This window comes from Microtus pennsylvanicus, chromosome 13 (assembly GCF_037038515.1).
Source record: "Microtus pennsylvanicus isolate mMicPen1 chromosome 13, mMicPen1.hap1, whole genome shotgun sequence".
Lineage (NCBI taxonomy): Eukaryota > Metazoa > Chordata > Mammalia > Rodentia > Cricetidae > Microtus > Microtus pennsylvanicus.
Window position 1 is genome coordinate 34,380,368 of NC_134591.1, and position 21,458 is coordinate 34,401,825.

At 43.1% G+C, this 21,458-nt stretch overlaps 1 protein-coding gene across 4 annotated transcripts in view; it reads left to right on the forward strand.

Moving 5' to 3' along the window:
* The window catches only part of Nfia (nuclear factor I A), a 335,086-nt gene that overhangs the window by 294,177 nt on the left and 19,451 nt on the right, over positions 1–21,458 (forward strand). For 3 of the 4 annotated variants that reach the window (XM_075946348.1, XM_075946347.1, XM_075946350.1), the window contains one exon: positions 10,673–10,764. The exons of the other annotated variant lie outside the window; for it this stretch is intronic. In XM_075946348.1, the coding sequence (XP_075802463.1) occupies positions 10,673–10,764 (92 nt within the window). The remainder of the gene's footprint in view (positions 1–10,672; positions 10,765–21,458) is intronic. 4 annotated transcript variants of the gene reach the window in all.

Consider the following 21,458-nt stretch of genomic DNA (forward strand, 5'->3'; position numbering starts at 1 on the left):
AAACCAACAAGTTCTGTACTAAAAATATCAAAAATTATACACATAAAAATACCTGGAGCAAATTATAAAATATAATGTGAAGAAAATATTTTCAGCATTTGTGACAAAAGGCCAAAATGCTTTTACATGCTTTTCAAAGTCTGGATCAGAAAGCTCCACGATCAAATAAAGGCACATAAAGAAAGAGAAGGGAAACATTATAGAAAGGCTTCTAATTCTTGTGATGTAGAGCAATGTAAATGAAAACTTTAAAGGTTTATACATGTCCCATTAGCAAAGACCAAAAGGTAATTTAACATGATGTTGTCAAACATACATGTGAAAAACAGGCCATTGGAGGACCTTCAATGGTTTAGCCTCTTCATAAAATGTGTGCAGGTGTGTGTGTGTGTGTGTGTGTGTGTGTGTGTGTAATTATGTACAGCATTTTTAGCATAAGTATTCCATATTTCTGTATAAAATCTTAAATATATGCATATATCTTAAATGTAAGCAACACATGTATTTGGATATATGAACAAAGCTATATCTAAAGTAGCTATTGAAGCGTCAGTTATAATGGGAGACCGAGACCCCGGATATCTACCAGTGTAATTGTTATTGGCTCTTCAAATGCAGACAAGCCTATTTAGACTCACAGAATAGCCTTTGAGGTCTACTTTTGTGGTAGAGGGTCCTGAGAGGTGTGGCCTGCACTGAATGCTGCCTGAGAGGAAGGGCTAGGAATTAAGAACCGGGTTGACTCAAGGAAGGAGACAAGACTATCGGGAGTGCCTCCTCTGATAGAAGCAAGTGATATTAAGTTTTGATTTGCTCTTTTATAAAATATAATTATTTCTTTATGTTTAAAATATTGCCTAATGACCTTCTCGCAGTCTTGCTCATACACTAAATCCTTTGGCCCTGAGCATAATAACAAAATGTGTTATCTTCTATAAATAATATTTCCCCTTCTAAGAGGCTTCAGCATAAAGTCTGTATTTCGCTCACAGCAGGCATTGTTTAGGGATCCCCAGCATACAGACAGATACAGACTATCTGTGGCAGTAATTTGTTATCATTTTCAGAGCGTTTTGTTTTGTATATAGTCTATCTTTTAAGGTTTTCATTTGCGAAAGGAGGCCAGCAGGGTAGCTCAGTGGTTGAGGGCACTTGCCATTACGCCTGGCAGTGTGGGCTCCGCGTGGCGGAAGGAGAGTCAGTTCCCGCGAGTTGTTCTGTAACCTCCACACATGTGCCGAGACGTGCGCGCAGTCGCCCACACACACTAAATAAAAGCAATCTTTTTAAAATGTTAATTGCAAAGAAAAAGAAAAAATGTTGTTGCAGTCCAGGCACTGGATACGTTACTTCTAAATGCATTAGGTACAGTTATTATGTCTATAAGGCGGAATTATGAGACCTCCTCTAAAGAAAATGAACCTGAGCTAACGCTCAAACTCAAGTCTCTTGGGCTCCAAAGCCCAGTGCTTTCTGCTCGGCCAGGACATATAACATGTTTGACAGGCGTGATGCTGTGATTTTCCTTTGAACATTCTAAAACACCCCATAAAGACATGCTTTTATTATTTCAAGAAATGGCACTGAGTTAGATGAAAAACATAGGACTCACAGTAGGAAAAGGGACGGGACACCAAGATGAGAATTGAAGGGATGGGCAGCTCAGTGCTTGCCACTATTCACAAGGTCCTGCGTTCAGTCAAGAGGATGGGCATCCGTGAGAATAGAATGGAGCAGAAGGCTGCATGCATGTGAATAGCCACAGCCAGTCCAAGTCTGCATCTGCCATAGTTTTCTCTCCTTTGTGCTTTTAGAGATGACACATGAGTTTTAAGAATTTCTTTTTAAAGATTTTATATGTGTGTGTGTGTGTGTGTGTATAAAGAAAACTTTAAAACATAGAAAAATATGAAAAGAAAGGTATGTTCCTCCAATTAGCTACTTTCGGCACTTCACTTTTCCTCCATCCTTCCGTAGAGTACATTTATGCCTTTATTTTTTTCACAGACATACATGGGCAGGCTTGGATCATACTGACTGTAATATCTACATACTACTTTCTTAACTAGAATGTTATACCTTGCTTATGAGGAAGTTAAGAAGTGCAGTTTTAAGCAATTTGTACCCATCTCCTTCCATTTAAACATCCATTTTCACCATCCTATGGAACAGGGCCTGGCATCTCCTTGAACACATGTTTGAACCTAATTATCTCGTGGACTGCAGTGCTGGAAGTGGAGTCACTAAGCCAAGCGACAGCAACATTCCTCTTGAGACCCATTACCGAACTGCTCGCGAGATTTATACAATTGATCCCCTTACAAACTGTGAGAAGTCTCAATATAACATGACCTCTTAAGAAGTGTCAGTGCATTTTTTAATTGTTGGGAGACAAATATCTTGTGAGCATAGTAAATTCTCTCAGCCTCAAATTTTAGAATCTGTGAGCTCAGGGTAGATGACAGCACATTTTTCTTCAAATGTTTTCTCCCAAAGCACAGAGGGATCCAGGCTTCCTGTCTTTTCTGAAATTCTTCCACACCTCCCTCTGGATTGGTCTATTGGAAAGGCAGCTTGTTAGACATTCAGATTAAGGGAGAGTATAGTAAATAACACGTATTATCCTCACCTCCTTACGTACAGATATTTTGGAGAAGTTAACTGGCTGCAAAGACCATCTTTCTAATAGGCACCAAATAAGGCAAGCTGAGCATGGTAGCACTCCGCAGGCTACAGCACAATTGTGAGTTTGAAGAGGCCCTGCCCAAGCAAAATTCAAACAAGTTCTAGATTCCACCAGAATGTTCTGACGCTACCTTTATTTGCTATGTCTCACTGCCCTTTAAAAGAAAATAGTGTTATGGTTTTCAAGTTCCATTTATCCGCTTTTACTTAGGATTAATAATTACTGAGCCATCCAGTCATAGTGAAGAATGTCTATAGTCTCAGACTTGGGGCCCCAAGGCAAGGTTGTCACAAGTTACAGGCCATCCCAGGCTGCACAGCAAGACCCTGTCTAAGGGAAAGGAAAGTGAAGCATCCCTAGAAGGTATTGTTAAAGTGCTCACCACCCCACTTTTCAGAGGTAATCACTTTAGTTTATTTTCCAATCATCCGTTTTCTGTTTGCATTTCAGCCCTAACTGAGCATCATACACATATAAATGTATATATAGGTGTGTCCATCCATGAGCATATTACAGCCCTGTAAGGTGATTTTATTTCATATTGCAAGCACATTGTGATGTCATCAGTTACTATTTGAAGACACGGTTGTCTCTAGAATGCTCCCACTGTCTGTATGAGGCATTACCTCATAAGTTGGTTCCAGTTTGTCACTATTATAAGCAATACTGTAATAAACATCTTGGAGCATAAATCTTTATCAGTATTCTTACTGTCTGCTGAAGATAAATTCCCATGAGTAGGCTTCCAGAGTTACACAGCCTTCTGAGAGGTTGCAGGAGCTTTTCAAGGGAGAATGAGCCAATATATCGATCTACGTTTCTTTTTTTAGCAAACCTGAGCTGAATCAGGGTCTGTTCCTCGTGCTGTTTAATATAACTTTCACCTGTGCCTTTTCATCCACAGAATCTCCTTGAATCAATAAACATGTCCTATCAATTGGAGCAACACACAGCATTGATACAAAAATAAATAACAGTTACAGAATTTAGATTAGCTCTCAGAAATAAACTGAAACAAAGCCTGTTCTCCTTTTATTTTTTTTAAAAAAATAAGTTATGGTCAGTTTGAATAGAATGGTGCTGGAAACACTCATGAGGAGGTGCCACATTTTTGCACAGATTTTTGGTAACCTAAGGTCCTAGCATCGTCAGTTGAGAAATCGCTTCAGTTCCCTCTCTCTGTGCACCTGTGCCTCCAACCTTCCTGCCAGCGCTGAGGAACCTCCATACAACCAGAAAAAGCAAAGCCGTCTGGCTGAGTTGACTCCTTCCAGGCCTTCTGCGAGCAGTTGGCCATAGACTTGTCATGCACATTGTTATTGGACATGTTAGTAATGCCAATATATTAAAGTTAATGCATTAGCTTTCCAGGAAGGAAGCTGGTGGATATGCTGTTCTGTCGTAACTTACCGATGATAGGTGTCTTTAAGTTCATGTCCTGAGGGCTGTGCTTCTTGGATGTAACTTGTTTGTGAAGACAGAAGATTGGCGGAGATGATAGAGTGAGATGAGATCCGACCGCACGGGGTTGATCCAAACTGTGGGAATTAGGAATGGTGATCTTCTAGATTTCAATGATGAGAACTAACAGTATCATCATTCATGCATGGGAAGCTCTCTAAAGCTCTGACTTTCGAAGGACTTAAACTCCTAATGGTGTCCCCAGCTCTGTGAAATTAATAAGGCGAGCTCATACCAGTAGATTTATTTGACAAAGAAAGGCTCCAGTATTCTCCAGCATTCTCTAGTAACCTTGGAGCTATCTGCTGTTCAAATCCATAAAAGAATTCAATAGTAATGGTTTCCATTATAAATTCACTAATCTCTTTTCTAATAGTTTTAGTATTTTTTAAAGGAATTTTTCTCATCCACCCCCCCCACACACACACTATGAAACATGACAGGAAGTTAAAATTTTGGAACACTATTTAACGGGGTGCTTCAGTTTGCAACTTATCAACATCCGTCATGGTCAGGTGTCGCTGAGAATCATTTAATAATATGGCGGTTGTTTGAAAACTCAGTATTATTCGGAAATAAGTCTGTTATTTCCGAACTTGCTTTGGTTACCCTTGTTACAGTAACTGAACATTCCCTGGGCAGGTTGTAAAATCACAAGGATCTTTGGAATGAAACTAAAGTTTTGAGGAAAACCCAAAAATGAGTTTCTGAGAGCGAGAGACTGTAAGAGCTGAGCAATGGTGTACGGGACCAGAAGGGAAAGGTCCCAAGTGGGGGCTTACTGACTGTTGTGCTGGAACCAAGATACATTGTTTTTGTTTATTTTATATCTTATTTCTTCCTTTTAAAAGAAAATTAACTTCATGGACCTCTTCCCCTTCATTTTTCAAATGTTCAGGTTTCCAATCCTTCAGAATGAGCCTTCTCTTTGCAAATGGCAAAACATCATTTTGAGATTGCATCCTCCCTTCCTGACTTATGCTACTTCCTCTGTGATAGCCTGTCTCCAGGAACCTGTCCACCCCACTCCTTCACACACATTTCAAAAGCCATCTCCGTCTCCTCTAAAACGTCTTCCTTTTCCTCTTACAGGGTGTCACTGTCTGTCTTGAACAGCCCACAGATTATCTGTATTACTTTGAGATTCTCATACTCATTTTTAAAACTTGCATTTCCTCAGCTGACTCTGACATCTGAGGATAGCAGGCATCTTTGTCACCTTTGTATGCAACAGTGTGCGAAACAGAGGCTGACATATGGCAAGTGTACAGAGAAGCATCTTTGGGGTAGAGAACATATGACTACATTAAAATAACTCTCTGGTGGACTCCAGACGTTAGACTTGGTGGATCTAAGTGAACTAAGAAAGAGGGTGTTTGCCACTTTCAAGAAGTTGTGTCTCTGATGAAACAAGAGACAAATCTCTCTTCACACTTTCCAGCAGAAGGTGGGTCTACCTGCAAGGGTTGATGCTAGCAACTGGAAGTAAAGTCAGAAGCCAGAGTTCACCTGGTCTCCTGCGTTATTTTTTATGCTAAAAGATCCCACCCTTGTGCTGATTTGTCCCCAGCCACCACCAGCAAGCAGCTCCGCCCCAAGGAAACCCAGCATTCAGCTTCCTTGGAGAGCCTGTGGATGCAGACCAACCTGAATTTTCAAAGAGGGCCCATTTGCAGTCACACGTTCTACAGAACCTCCCTCCGGGAGTCTTCCTTTCCACCTTCCCTATCATGTTTCAGCTGCTACGCTAGACCTTAAACCATCTGCCATCTACCTAGCTCCAAAGGAGCAGCACAAACTGAATTTGCTAATTTGTCAGATTTGGGAGATTATATATGAAATATCAGTTGACTTTGATATAGATATCCTAATAGTAACATCTTTTTACTTTTTTTCCAAAGGCAGGATAGTAATAACTTCCATTCAAAAATATACCTGCCCCAAAACCACAAGAGAAACCCTGTCTCGAAAAAACCAAAAAAAAAAAAAATATATATACCTGCCAAATTCTTAATATCAGGAGCGAGTATCTCTGGGTCAGGGTTGCTGCAGTTGGCACGAATTCCCCTGGAAATGCTGTTGTCTCCTTCCTTATCCACATGTATCCCTTGTTCTTTCTGATTCAGAAAAAGAGGCCAAGACACCAACTGTAACTTTACGGACTGTATCCATTGCTGAGTTAGAAGCTAAGAGGTGTGAAGAGTAGTGTTGATGGGCTCTCTCTACTCTCTCTCTCTCTCTCTCTCTCTCTCTCTCTCTCTCTCTCTCTGCCACCAAACCTACCTCACGGTTTCCACCATTCTAAGACCCTGTTAAACTGTTGCTGATATTGAGAGAAAGATTCTTGAACCATTTGCCCCTTTGTTCTTACAAAGGCAAGAGAGTATCTGTGGTTAGTGAGGGAGTGTGGGATTAGACGTGCACGTGAAAGGGGGGGCCCAGGAGAATAGTGGTGGGGGGAGAGCAACTGTGGTTTTAACTTTGGTACTTAAGACTATGTGGTAAAGGCCCACCTAAAATGTCATCAGGTAGTACAAAGAGCTGGCGGCAGCTGCTAATAAAACATTCTTCCATGGTGTTAGGAAAACTGACCGTGGCTATGTCAGACAGATATCCAAAAACCAAAACAAACACTTTGTTTCAGAAGCCACTAAATGAATAGCAATTAGATTTTAAACAAGGACTTTTAAAAGAATATTCTGTAGCTAAAATGGAATCCCCGTAGACGGCATAAAGACAGTCACTAGTTGCCCCTGGTTCTCTCCTTCAGAAGTCTCAAAATGCCTACAGCAATCCCCCAATATCTATTTTCCAGATTTCATGAATTCCCAGAGCTCTTCCCATAGCATCTGATCATTGGTCTTATGAACAGGACAAAAATTATCAGGAAAGCTATGATATGGTGTAACAGCATTGTAACAGTTATGTGTAGTTAATTACCACATTGCCCATCTTTTCCTGATGTTCTGTTCATTTTGGAAACTCTTGTTTGTGTGTATATCACTGATTTGCTATGATATATGTTTATTTTTTTAAATTTCAGCTGAGGTTTTGCTGTTTTGCTGAGGACTTTTACAAGTCCCTGATTCCATTATTTTATTGAAGGAAAGAAATCAAATTCAACTTCTGTCATATCTTTTCAGGAACTAATATCCTGTTAGAGTTGAACTTCTGCCCTTTATAGCTATAACATGGAAGAGACACCAGAATTCTTTCCTTCCTTCCTTCCTTCCTTCCTTCCTTCCTTCCTTCCTTCATTCCTTTCTTCCTTCCTTCCTTGTCTTTCTACCTTGTCTTCTTCCTTCCTTGCTTCCTTCCTTGTCTTCCTTCCTTCGAGCCCTCCTTCCTTCCCTTGCCTTTTCTATGTCTGTAAATGTGCCCAGAAGCTGTCTTTCTGTAGAACCATGTTTCCTAAGCATGAGACTGCAGCTCTGGCATCCACAGTCCTCAGGGTAAATAATTGTGAACACACTACCACATCTCTCAGGACCACTGTCTTGTTTTTATTAAGCAGAATAAACTTTGGCATTTGAGTAGCGCTTTGGAGCATTAGAGACCTTCTGAGTCGTTCAGAAAACTATTGTGATTTGTCTGAAGAAAGGGAATTAAACAATTATCCCTTCCTAGTAATTCTGAGTATCAAAGTTGTTTGTACACTAAGTCTTCATTCACTTCATTCAAAGGCAAGAAGTCCTACCTCATTCCTTTCTCCCTGTCACTAAGACCAGGGTCTATCTCTGTTGTGGAATATTACTTAATGAGTGTTACACTCATTGTTGCTGTGGAACATTTGTTTAATGATGCAAAAATGTGTTGCATTCTTTTATGTTGCCTTTGTTTAACTCTGTAAAGCTGTGTTACTTTGCCTGCCTAAAACACCTGATTGATCTCATAAAGAGCTAGGTAGTAAAGAGAAATAGGTGGTGCTGGTGGGTAATGAAACTAAATAGGAGGAGAAATCTAGGGAAGAGAGGAGAGCAAGAAAAGAAGAAGACTAGGAGGAGGCCAGGGGCCAGCCACACAGTCACCCATGGAGTAAGAAGGAAAGGAAGATATGTAGAATAAAAAGGTAAAAATCCCAGAGGTGGCAAAATGTAGTTAAAGAGAAACAGGATAATTTAAGTTAAAAAGGCAGGCTAGAAATAAGCCATGCTAAGGCCCAGAATTCATAAGTAAAAATAAGTCTCTGTGTATTTATTTGGGAGCTGGGTGGTGGGCCCACAAAGAATTAAAAAAAAAATAACTACATATCTTTCTACTCCAGAGCTCATATTTGACTACAGAGTATATTTTGCAAATGTCCTGGATGTTCTAATTTAGATTATGGGAAGAGAAAACAAAGTAAAAATGTCAACATTTAGGTCTAGTAGAAATAGCTAATGGGACATCATACAAATGCCTTTCCAAACTAAGCCAGTTTATTGTGACCAGTGTAGCAAAACACACATACACACCCCAACATGTATGCTGTGGTCAGTTAGTGTGCTTGTTTGGGATGTTATCAGTATGACAAGAATGCCGTGAGAAAATTTGCTGCGTGCCTTTGCTAAGCAGCTGTCCAGGGCACTGTGTCATCGGAACTGTCAGACTAAGGGCTCCTGCTGCAGAAACGTATGATTCGCATAGCTTCAGAACCCAGACACACGTCCACACGTTTCTCTGCCTGTGTAAACCACCCACCTACTCACAATGAGAAGAATTCTTTCCCCTCTGAGTAACAGATTCAAGAGGTGATTTCAGTGCTGGCCTCCATCTTGTCTCTCTCTTCCATCCTTTTGTGTTCTAGAAACAGGTAACTATACTGCCAGGCAACTATAATTCATATTTTCCATTTACTTTTTTTTGATATTTCCTAGAGTGTATCAAAGCAAAGTCATAGGCTAAGAGGCACAAGTAACTCAGGCTTGTGACTGAACGCAGAGCTAGCTCTCAACTCAAACCTGCCTGGCGTAGAAGGTGTCCCAGAGGAAATCAGCAGATTCCCATTAGTAGACTATGACATGAAGCATCCCCATCCTTCTGTGTAAAGCCGCTATTGGATGACGGCTGCTAAAACGATCCTACCCTGATCTCAGAGGGTCCTGGGGTTCATCCTGCGCTCAGCATTTTAACTCAGCTGCTCCATGTCTCAGCTATACCATGTGACCATCACAGACCTGTCTGCACGGCTCATCTCTTTCCAGCATAGCCAACAGGACTTGGGCCAAGTTAGTAGGAATCATATCCCTGTGTGTGTTTAAGAGTGGGGACAAGCAGCATGGGCCCTCCTCTGTAGAGCAGAACCTCGAGGAGAAATGGGTGATGTTAACAAAGGCAAAACTGCCCTGGCAGAATTGTGAGGTCTTCCCTTCCTCCCCCTTAGATAGTGTACATCTAGAGATAGTTTTGAAAAATTGCTTTTAGAATGTAGACATTTGGGGCTAGCTCAGTAGTTATAAATAGGTACTGCTTTTGCGGAGGGCCCTAGTTTCATCTCCAGCCCTGGGTCAGGCAGTTCACGACCGAACTCCAGCTCCGGGGAATCTGACACCTTAGGTATCAGAATCTGAATTCCTTAGGTATATGTATCCACATGTACATATTCACGCACACACACATACACACACACACACACACACACACACAGAGAGAGAGAGAGAGAGAGAGAGAGAGAGAGAGAGAGAGATAGAGAGAGAGAGAGAGAGGAGGGAGAGAGAATTAAAAATAAAAGTTACAATTCAATAGCAATCTAAAGACTCTAGAACAAAGAAATAATTTTTGAAGTTTGTGGTGATGTGAATTCATGCAGCATCCAAATTTATTTGGGTTCACAAAAAGCCCCTGATTTTCTTTTCTCCATCAAAGAAGCTCCTAAACACAAACCAACAAATCTTCCATGTATAGTGAGGTTAGTGAACTCTAATGTGATAAGCAAGGTCCCAGAGAGAGCTCAGTTTGCATCTGCAAAGGTCCTAAGAATGGACAAGTGGCAACTCAGAGGTTTTAAGCACAGCTGGCATCATGAAGATTCTAGACACGCAGCTGGCCCTGAAAGGCTGCTCGCTCCTCCTTCCTGGAGACCCCCTTCATTCCTTCCTTACACGCTTCTTCCATCTCTAGCTTGGAGGCCCAGAGTTGGTTTGTGGCTCGTCCAAGTGTAGCGGTTGAGAAAGCATGGCTATAACATGAACGGGGCCCCTCTGTTTCCTACTTCACTCCTTTCTCCCTGTGGCTAAGACCAGGGTGTCTCTCTCCACCCCAGGGCTCATATTTAACATACAGAGTAAACTTCGCAAATGTCCTGCATGTTCTAATTTGGATGATGGGAGGAGAAAACAACTCCTCTGAGCCCCAACTCCATGTCCTTTAACTCTAGCAGTCCCCGGGTGTCAATCCCTGCCCCCCCCCCTTCGCTAGCCAGATCCTTTGCTAGCTCCAGCGTTTGCATTAATCAGCTGCACAGGCTCAGAGACTGTGTGTTTTGGTGTTGTTTGTGTGTGCAATCTCGTGCTGCTTCCTGAACGCATGTGTCCCTTCCCTTCACAGCCTACTCGACACCCAGCACCTCCCCCGCAAACCGATTCGTCAGTGTTGGACCACGGGATCCAAGCTTTGTAAATATCCCTCAACAGACACAGGTGGGCCGCTCTCATCTTTTCCGTATGTGGTGCAGCGTGTTTTATTGATCAGGTGCAGTTTAATGTGTCTTGGGGCGCACCAGGCCACATGCCTGAGCCCCTCTTCAGTTCCTTTCCTCCTGACTCCATCTTTCCCAGCCCTGTAAGCCATGTTTTCTCCTTGTTCTCAGGAACCATAAACAATGGTCCTGGAATCTTTGCTTAGGGTATTGGGGTAGGAGAGGGGGGCTTCTGGGCCAGACTGCTTTTGCCATGGCAAGTTAAGGTTGCTAGGCTGAACTGTGTGCATTCCCTCCTTGAGGCAGCCATGTCTCTCTAGCTGTAAGCAGACAGACATGTGCCCCATGGAACCTGGTTTCCATGGTATCGAAGCATATGTGGGGAGGGAGACCAGCCACTCCTCTCATTTTATGGCCCCGGGAAACTGGCAAACTTTCTAAAAGAAAGTGGGGTGGGTGAGGACAAAGGGTTTCTAAGCTCTTTATTAAGTTACTGATGTTGGTCCCGAGGAGGTGATTGCTGGCCACTGGGGAAGCGAGGTGCTGAGAGTGGGAGGGGCTAAGCCGAATGGCATGTGGAGGTGGCTGATTGACAGTAGAGCTCAGAATCCCCAGAGCTGACCGAGCACAAGAGAGAGTTGTGTTTAGATCTGCGTAGGCTAAGAGGAGCTCTTTCAAAACAGGCTTGAAGTGGCCGCTGAGGGTTGAGAAGCAACAAACCTCTGGGTCCCAAGGAGTATGTGTAGAGGTTTAAAAAACACAGAATCAGGTCCAAGCTTGTAGAATAAACGACTCCTCCGTTTCCTAACTAGAATATGGCCATGTATTTCCTAATTGGCTCCAAGAAATTATTTTGTCCACGAGGTTCTTAGCATGGCTTGACATTTTCTCCGTGCGGTTCTGTGCCTATGCTCAGCTGTGTGGCGTCAGCTGCCTGGTGTATAAGTGCTTCCTGAGTCCACTGCCTTCTTCCAGGGCTCTGCTTTACTGCGCTTATCCACAGTGCTGCTTCTCCTTCCTTTCTACCCTGAAGCAGCACCCCACAAAGTCCAGCACTAAGCCAAAAAGGGAGGGCCTGAGAAGAGGGACCCCTCTCCCCTTGAATCTCTGGCTTGCACATGGTGTCTGAGATTAAAACCCTACTCAGTACCTCTCCTAAAATTTTCCCACGTATTTGCTTACTTTGTCATGCCTTCAAATATTCAGATGTTTTACTGGTGGTTTGAAGTTGTACCATTGCCTGAGAATATCTGTCTTAGAAGATGCTTTAGCTTTGTGCGCTGAACTTCCATGTTCTGGCACAGCGAAGGGTCAGCCAGAGGGACTCCCATAGTTCAGTTGGATGGTTGTTTCTGGTTTTTTGTTTCAAAGCTTGGGTATGCTCAAATTGATTCGTTGAGAACCTGAAAACTGCAACTTTGAAGTATCTTGTTTGGTATTTTGCATGATATTTTATACAAACTAATTCATATAACCTGAACTGTGTGTGTCTTTTTCATTTATCTCTTTATAATGAAAATGTGTTTTTCCAGTATGACTTTGTTTCATAAGTGCCTTGTTTAGTTCAAAAACCGAGTCTTCATGATGTTGATCACAAAACTTCAATTCTTAACAATCCAGATTTTGCACGCATCTGGATGAATGATGTCATTTAGGCCCAGTATTGGCATCTAGGACTGAATTCTTTTTGTTTTCCACTAAATATTTGGCATTGTGGTGACAATAGCTTAAATGTTCTGACCACGGTGACACCTGTCACATTTGGCTTGAAGAAAGCCATTCCTAATCATCTCATGAGAAGTTGTAAGGATGGAACTGTCTTTTTCCACCCTCTCTATGTACCTATCTAGTCTTATGCCTTAAAATAAAATTTGCATTCCCCAAATATTACTATTTTATGATATATATGCTAACATTTTAAGAATAAACTGTTCAAAATAAGTATTAGATATAGATGACAAGTAACAGTAGACCTTAAATACAGACTCCTTGTAAGAAGTCATTAGTTAAAGTTATTTTTTTACAGGGTGTGTGTGTGTGTGTGTGTGTGTGTGTATCTTCAGTTTTTATTGCTGTGAAGAGACACCATGACTACATCGACTCTTATAAAGGAAAATATTTAATTGGGGCTGGTTTACAATTTCAGAGATTTTGATCCATTATCTTCATAGCGGGACATGCAGGCAGACATGGTGCTGGAGAAGGAGCTGAGAGTTCAACATCTTGATCCGCAGGCAACAAAAGGAGTGTGCCTTACTGGCTGTAGCTTCTGCATAAAAAAAAACTCAAAGCCCATCCCCACAGGGACACAGTTCCTCCAACAAGGTCACACCCACTCCAGCAAAGTCACACCTCTAAATAATGCCACTCCCTATAGGTCAAGCAAACATGGGGGGGCCATACCTAGTCAAACCATCACTGTGTGTGTGTGTGTGTGTGTGTGTGTGTGTGTGTGTGTGTGTGTGTGTGCATGTATGCATGCTGTACAGGGGATTACCTCATAGATGCTAGGCTCTACCACTGATCCCAAGTCTTGCTTTTACTTTTCAAAAACTTTTAAGACCGGTTCTTATTAAATTGCCCAGGATGACCTTGAACTCACTCAGTAGTCCAGTTAGGCCATGCTCTTCTGCCTCAGTCTCCCAAATAGTTGTTCTAATAAACCTGTAACACCGGTGTTGGCTAACAAGGTTTTTAACAATATAATTTGAACGCCCCCAGATTCCTCACTTCCTAAGCAAGCTTGTGGTTGTCCTGAGATAGCTTTGCTGTAAGGCCCAAAAGTTGGTATTAGCTAAAATTAGGAAAGCTTTCCCAGGGGATCAGAAGTTTGCTCTCTGACACTCCACCAATAAAGTCAGTCAGACAAATGTTTTCCTTATCTCTGACTCTTCGTGAGTGAAAGTCAGAGTCATCCAGACAGATTTGTAAATGCAGAAGAGCCAGGAACAGGAACCCTTGCCTATAATCCAGCACTTGGGAGGCAAAGGCAGGAAGACTGAAAGTTCCAGATCAGCCTGGGATGGATGATGAGACCCTGTCTGAGAACAAGACAGAAGAATCCAGCACTGAGTTAATGAACAGATGTGAGATGAAATGGTCCTCCTTTCCCCCAAACCCATTTCCTGGTGGAAATCTCTTGGCATTCCTATGCCATCCTAGAGAGGATGGTTCTTCCATTTATCTACTTATTCCCTATACCTTCTAATGCAGACATTTTTCTTAGTGAGTTTGGAAGTTTCATAATTGCTTTGAAAACATTTATCCTAAAATATGGTTTACACATGCAATGTAAGAGTTGTCATTTCTTAAAATGAAGAGCATCCTGATACTTGCCACAGTATGGATGAATCTAGATAACATCATACTAAGTTGCATAAACCTATCAACAAAAGATAAAACCTATTTTTCGATGGTGATTTTATCTTATTACAGTCATGATGCATGTTAATTGTGGGAAATACAGATGAGAGAAATACTAAGAATCACTAGTAGTCCTACTGTTAATGTTTCTATATAAATCCACCCTGGCTGTTTCTACACATTCAAGTATATTGCAAAAATAAGGTCGTATTACATCCACTGTTTAGTAACCTGCTGTTTCTTCTGCGTAACAATGTATTATGACCTCCTTTTCATGTAAATTGGAAAAATGGAATATTGGCTTTTATTACACCTATTCATCATCTGCAATGATTGGTGGGGAACGATGGCATGGATAATTGAAAGCTGTTGTTCCCCTTCTTTCCCTGCCAGTCTACTTTTACTCCAGAGGATCCTCTGTCGTTGAGGGATAAATGCATCCCACTTACACTCGTGGAAGCCCGTTTCCATTCATACTCTGGCTTCTGGCTCTGGCTAGATGCTCTGCCAAGTGATCTGTCCTCTTCTTCCTCCTGGTTCCTCTGCTTGCTTTTTCTGCGCCTGTCGCCTGGCCCACACCTTACTCTTGCATACATTGAAGCTGCACTCACCAGGAGACATGGCCAGTTCCCTATGGACTATGGAAAGCCTACCTGCTCTGAGAACTTCTATCTCACCTCCTCCTGCAGCTCATCTTATTTAGTGTCTGTCCCCATGGTGGTTGGTGCTAACTCGTGGAGAATGCCTGAGTATTGACTCTCTTTGTACACCATCCATGTGCTGCACTCGGCCCTTAATGATACAGACCTCACCACTCTTCAGATAGAAAGCTGGGGGCCATTGTAACTGTATGCCCTGATCTAATCTGGTCTCTAAAAACAAGAACTATTATGAACAGGAATTTACTTAGAGCAAAATAAAAAAGTTCACTATTTATTAACAATTAGTTAATAAATAGATACATACGTTCTCACACAGGAAGACTGAACAGAGAGTTCATCTTGATTCAGGCTCTGATGAGGATGCATTCTTTACAATGAAAAATTAATGCTAACAGTATTAAAAACAAGCATTTTCTCTCTACCACCGGAGCTGTTACCACTCTGCATCAACAGAGCTGTGCCATCTGAAATGCTACTTAAAACCCCAGGAGACTGGCTCAGCTTGGTATAGTTCCAGTTTGCTGAAACTTCTGCTAAGTAAGTCTCAGCTGCCTCACCCCGTACACTGCCTACAGTATGACCACTTTGGCCTTGTGTTCACAATGAATGCATCATCCCGAAAAGTTTCCACAGAGTGAACCATGGCACTGACACCCACTACCTCACCTGATGCCCACAGCACCCACCCTGCCACCTTGGGTAGCCATCCACAGAGAAAGTGGAGTATAGAGACGTGAAGAGGTTTTCAATCCATGCCCAATCTTGGTGTCACGTTCCTGAGGCCTGGCTGAAGTCCTAACCACAACTTAAGTAATCTGTAAAAGTCTTCACAATTTCAACCACTTTAATATTTATTTAACTGCTTATTATATTTTTTAACACTTACAAAATGCAAGGAATACCAACTGCCCTGAAGTTCTAGAGAGTGCAGTAGAAAAAACAGACATGAAGAAACAATAGCACTGACTTTAGTCGTGCAGTGTGACTAGGCACGGTCACACAGCTATAATCCCAGGACTTGGGAGGCTGAGGCAGGAGGATCATGAGTTTAAGGCTAGCTTGGGCTACATGGAGAGTTTTAGACTAGACTATGCTGTAAAAGAACCTGTCTCCGAAGAAAAAAGTAAAGTCATAGTGAATAGGCTAAGGGGTTTCAAAAGCACAGAATGGCTCTTAGACTATTCCATAGAGTAGAAGGGACAGGAGAGACTGGATTGTTTTTCTGCCCTCATCTAACTGTAGTCTGATAATAAGGTTCTTGTACATTATTCCTAAACACACACAAGCCATTTTTAATTCTTGCCAACCAGGTGATAGGTAACATTTGAGACCATCCTAAGAAAGGAAGCATGCACCTCTACCTTCCCCAGACCAAGCAGAGACAACCAGAATCCTTTCCGGCCAGCCGGGAACCCCTCCCTCTGCTTTCTGAGAAATGTCCACTCAGGTATTGTATCCTCACAGAGCTCCAGGCTCTGTCAGCACATTCCCATGAGCTGAAGCCCACTGCCGTCCTCCCGCCCACTCACCCCACATGACTTCCTGGCCACGGAAAGACAAGTACAGCAGGGCAGTTAAGCAAAGGCACGACTGACGAGCACAAAAGGAACGGATTTCTTTTAGAGAGTAACAATGTGCTTGTCCCTTCCCATCCTGCCCCACCCTCCAGGTGGGTTTGAGCATTTCCTTCAGCTGATTGAAGAGGAACAGCAGATAAAAATCTCTTGTGCTCTTAACTTTGAAAAGTTACTCATTGGCCAAGTTGGTATTCTGTATTAACCACCCCATAGCTCAAAGTCTGGGGCCTATGCGCCTTAGGGTTCTATAGCTGGCATGCATTGGCACTTGGCAATCTAAAGAACGAGTAAACTCCACCAAGGTACTGAGGGAGCCAAGGCTTCACTCAGTCTCCTCCTAGCTAACTTCCCCAAACACCATCTTCACACCGAGCTGTGTACAGTGAAACCTTACGACTGTTGTCCCCAGAGCTGGTTTGAGGCCAGGCTCTCGCTTCCTAGGTCCAGTAGAAATAAAACTGAATTCGGCCATTCTGAAGACCTGCCTCAGCCCCCTCCTAGGCTGCATGTTTTCTCAGTCTTCCTGGGGGAAGTGCTGCTTGTAGGGTTTGTGGGCTTCTGTACAAATAGGCCATCTAGCCCAAGACCAGGCTCAGAAGAGTGCACGTTAGTGCTTTGCCCTCAGGTCTCACTCAGGAGCTAAGTGTCATGTTGGTGACGGTTGTGCTTTCTCTCTTTTTCCTCAGTAATTTTGTTTTTATAGCCTGGTTTCTTATCTAAGGTTGTGATGTGTGTGTATGTGTGTTAAATATATATGTTTATGCGGATGTGTATAATACATAATGTGCCTGAATGTGTGTGTGTGTTCATTTGATCCTAAAAGCATCCCTTAGAAAAGATATATTGTTGTTATTTCTAGTCTACAGTTTTAATAACATAGAAAACGGATTTAATAAGAGGAAGTGATTTCCTCAAACCACATCACCAAGGTTGTAGGGCCAGGGCACAAAGCCGTGCCGCCTATTCGGCGTGAACTCAGAGGAGCCCTCAGCATGGAATAGTGCAAGGCACCTGGGCTTGGCAGCTGATGCCCTGGCAAGCTATGTGACTCTCTTTAAAACTCATTCAACCAGTGGGACCTTCTTTTCTCCAGAGCATGTTGCATTCCTGTCATCCAGCATGCTGGAAATGGTGCAGCGCCTGTCTCCAAAATAAAAAGATGGAGGGAGAATCTTAGTTGATATAAACTGATAAGCATTCTAAGAATTGTAGTGGGGACCATGCAGTCTCACAAGTAAATATTGCTGGTAAATATTGCTGCCTTTTTCCCCCAACATTAATATGAAATCAACAGCAATAGAGAGGTAATTTCAGGGGAAATTAAGATATCATAGAGGAAGAAGAGAAAATATTGAAGATGTGGTGGTTGTTATGTTGAGGAGCGTGGAAGAGTGGAGGGAACCAGGAACGACACTGTTCTCACTTCTCACTTCCACCCACCCTTGCCCCACGAGCATTACCTGACCTCAGGCTCATAGGTATTTAAAACTAGTGTTCAAATCAAATGTTTACTTATAATTAATCATAAAGAAATTCATTATAAAGTAATTTTGATAGGCATATGATTTATAATTTATTAAGGATTTCAGTAAATTTGTATACTAATGAAATTGATGTGATCATTTATCTGATACTGCAAGATGTAGATGATCTTCAACAATTTTCAGAGTTCATCAACATTTTGATTTTAAAATTATCAATACTGGGAATATCGTTTGTAATACATGCCTATTAACAAACTGGCAGAAGCCTGTTTAGGGCCATCGAGAAATTGTTGGAAATTCTATCCATATACAAACCAAAATTCATTTAACAAATGTTTTATGAAACTCAAGTCAACAACACACACACAAAAAAGTTTTAATTAAATGTTCCAAGATAACCCAAAGATCTAATATGATAATCAAACTAATCTGATACAAACATGCTGACAGTTGGAAAAATAGTAGGAAAATATTTAAAGTCTTTGTTTTTCCGTAATGAAATCATTATGTTTCTGTAAGCGCAGAAAGCTCTGCATGATTAATAAAAACACTACAATTCATAACTTGCAATAGTCTCTCTTCGAACCGAGGTGATTCGGGCAGCACTTGTTGGTGCCGCACCGTGTGAAAATGCATGGATGGTCATGCAGAAGTACACACTGCACCACGTTCAAGCCTGCAGTGCGGTCCTGCACGCAGCATGGCCACTGCTGCCCAAACACCTCAGATTCATCACTCACTTGGTTTTTAATTCATGATGTCTTCTTTACTGTTTCCAATATTTTTACAACCCTGCGTACAGTTTTGCAGCTCTGTATCAGTGACTCAGAGAGTAGGAAGTGGGGCTGTAGGTAACAGGCAGGAGGTAGAGACAGTTGGCTAATAGTTTGCACAGAAGAGGAATATCTCCATCATTCTAGGATAGGGGACGTGTCCTTACCACTCTAGTCTGATTTCTCTAGAACACGCATAAAGCCACTAGCTATGGAATGGGAGTGGCCTGACTTCACATAATGGCTATGTCCGTATGTATGTTCCCCTTTGAAATTCAGCTTTCACATCTATTTAATGAAATCAACAATAGTATCTACCTAATAGGAGGAAAGCCAGTTAAGTATAACTTGAGCTGATCAAGGATATTTTTCTTAAAAGACAAGAAAACCATGAGTGGTTCCCATTGTTCCAGCTGCTGTGAGACTCCAGCAGGAACCCATGTTTTTTCTAAAGTTATGCTCTGTCATCCTTGGCATGTTGTCTTTCTGTCATTATGTTTGGTCCCCCCATCCCAGAATAGCTGCTGCAGCTCCAGACATCATCTCCGTATCATACTCCACCGTCCGAGCAATAGCACAGAAAGGTACCTGGCTACCAGATTTCTACTTTGCTCCCATTATCTGAAACTGAGTCCCATTTTAGTTCAAAATTTAGCTGTTGGGAAAGCTAGCGTAAGGTCATATTGATTGCCTCAGATCTTGGCTCATTACCCCATAATGATCATGTTCTTATGTCTAAATAAAGTTGATTCCATGAAAGAAGAAGCAGTACATCCCGGTCAGGCTATCAAGAGTATCTCCCACATGACATTTTCCCACTCTCTGAGAAGCCTCATGAGCCTTTTAACTTCCCTGTTGCCTCTTCTTTCTCTTAGTATTGGTTTTCATACAGTTTTGTCCTCCACTCCTTCCCCATGTGTTACGGAGACTTATAGTGTGAGTGTGTGTGTGTGTGTGTGTGTGTGTGAGAGAGAGGGGGGGGCAGAGACACAGAGATATACAGAGATGGAAGAGAGAGAGAGCGAGAGAGAGAGAGAGAGAGAGAGAGAGAGAGAGAGAGAGAGAGAGAGATGAGGTGTCTCTTTTCAGCTGCTGTTTAAGGTCCGGGAAGTAGTCAGGACAGCCCCCTGGGGTAGGACACCTCTCACTGTGTCACTGTGGCCTCTGAGAAAGCTGTATAGAGAGCATGTGGCTCAGCTCACGGGGGCTCTGTACACAGTACCCTCCCGTGCCTCTGAGGTTCACCCAGCAACCAGACCTTGAGCCAGGTGCTTCCTCTATAGAAGAACAGCCCTGGGCTCTGCGGAGCCTGAGTCAACAGAGCTCAGAGAACAGGAAACTGAGCCCATCACCCTCCCTGCAGCATGAAGTCCAGGAGGGCTCAACACAGTGGGTTCCCACAGTCCATTCAGCCTTTGCAGGGAAACCCGCCCCCCCTCCACCACCAGGAGCCGCCGCCACACAGGGCCCCTCCACTCTTAAGTGCTGACTGTCCACGTGAGGGAATGATTGAGTAGCCAGGTGGTGACTGGCCAGGGCCCTTCCCGGAGCTGCTAATGAGTCCAAGACTTTGGCAGTCTGAAGGCCACACAGTTCCAACCCAGGGAGAGTTCCCACAAAGAGCTGCTGACTCCTCCTGTCTCCTCAGCCCCTCAGTACCCTTCTGAGTTTGTGCTGAAGATAAAGGAAAATGCTGTCATCGTGACATCTCTTCTGGAGCTATGCCTCACAATATTGTCTATCCACTGAAGCACAGACCTTGGCACGTGCCTCTCCCTAACACCTTCATGAGGATTTTGCTAAAGCTCCCAGTGCTCCCTGGTAGCAGAGCCGAAGTAAGTTACCACTGCCCTAATATTTTCCACACGCCCCTGAGTCACAGGGACTTGTGACTTCCACCATTTCTATGTTGGCCCTGGTACAGGGTTAGCACAACTGGTCCTTGCCTCTGTGTGCTGCCCTCTTTATCCCAAGTCTGAACATGAGCACGGAGTAAAAATAACCTCGGGTCCCCATGGAGCTGCCTTGGCTGCTGGAGGAAGTGTTCAGGACAGGCTGGATAGGCAGCTTGCCTCCTTGAGTTAACAGAAGAACTGTAGGCCAGTTCTCATGACCTACAGCCTTGCCCCTCGGCACAGTCCCCATGATGCCTCGTCATGTGTGTTTACATGTATGGATGAGGAACGAGTGGTACCATGGGATAGGACAATGCTTGGGAAGGCCCAGTGATGAGATCAATCATACATCAGTCCTGTGCATAGGAGGAAAGCAGGAGAGGCATTGAGTTGGGCATAAGAGTCAGAGAGCACCCGGCTTCCCAGCTCATGTCTCCCACTTGTCACCTAAGTAATGGATCTCAAGGTGAGGGAAGTCGGAGGTTATTGGGCATCTACTGTATTCCTCAGACCATGTAGAGCTAAGAAGGCCATGGGTATATGTAATCCAGTCACCACCTACAGAGCTCACAGACTGCCAGGGAGGAAGTATGCAGATTACAGTAAGGTCTGGCAGGTGACACAGTGGGAACATGTGTGATCTGTCCCTGGGACCGAAGAGCAGGAAGAACTCTGGGGGAGAAGTGTCATGGTGGGGAGGGGGATATTGTAGGAGAAGCATCCATGGTAGAAGAACATGCCTTTGCAGACAGGGATAGTGTATACCAAGTGGGTACTTAGAGTGTGGGTGGAGAACACTACTTTGTGTGGTCTGTCTTATAAAGTTAGCAGCTGAGAATGCTAAACAGCGAGGCCAGAGTTTAAACCAGGCCCTAGTCATAGGTGAGCATGTCCCTGGATCTAGGGGAGGGCCTAGTCATGGGTGAGCATGTCCCTGGATC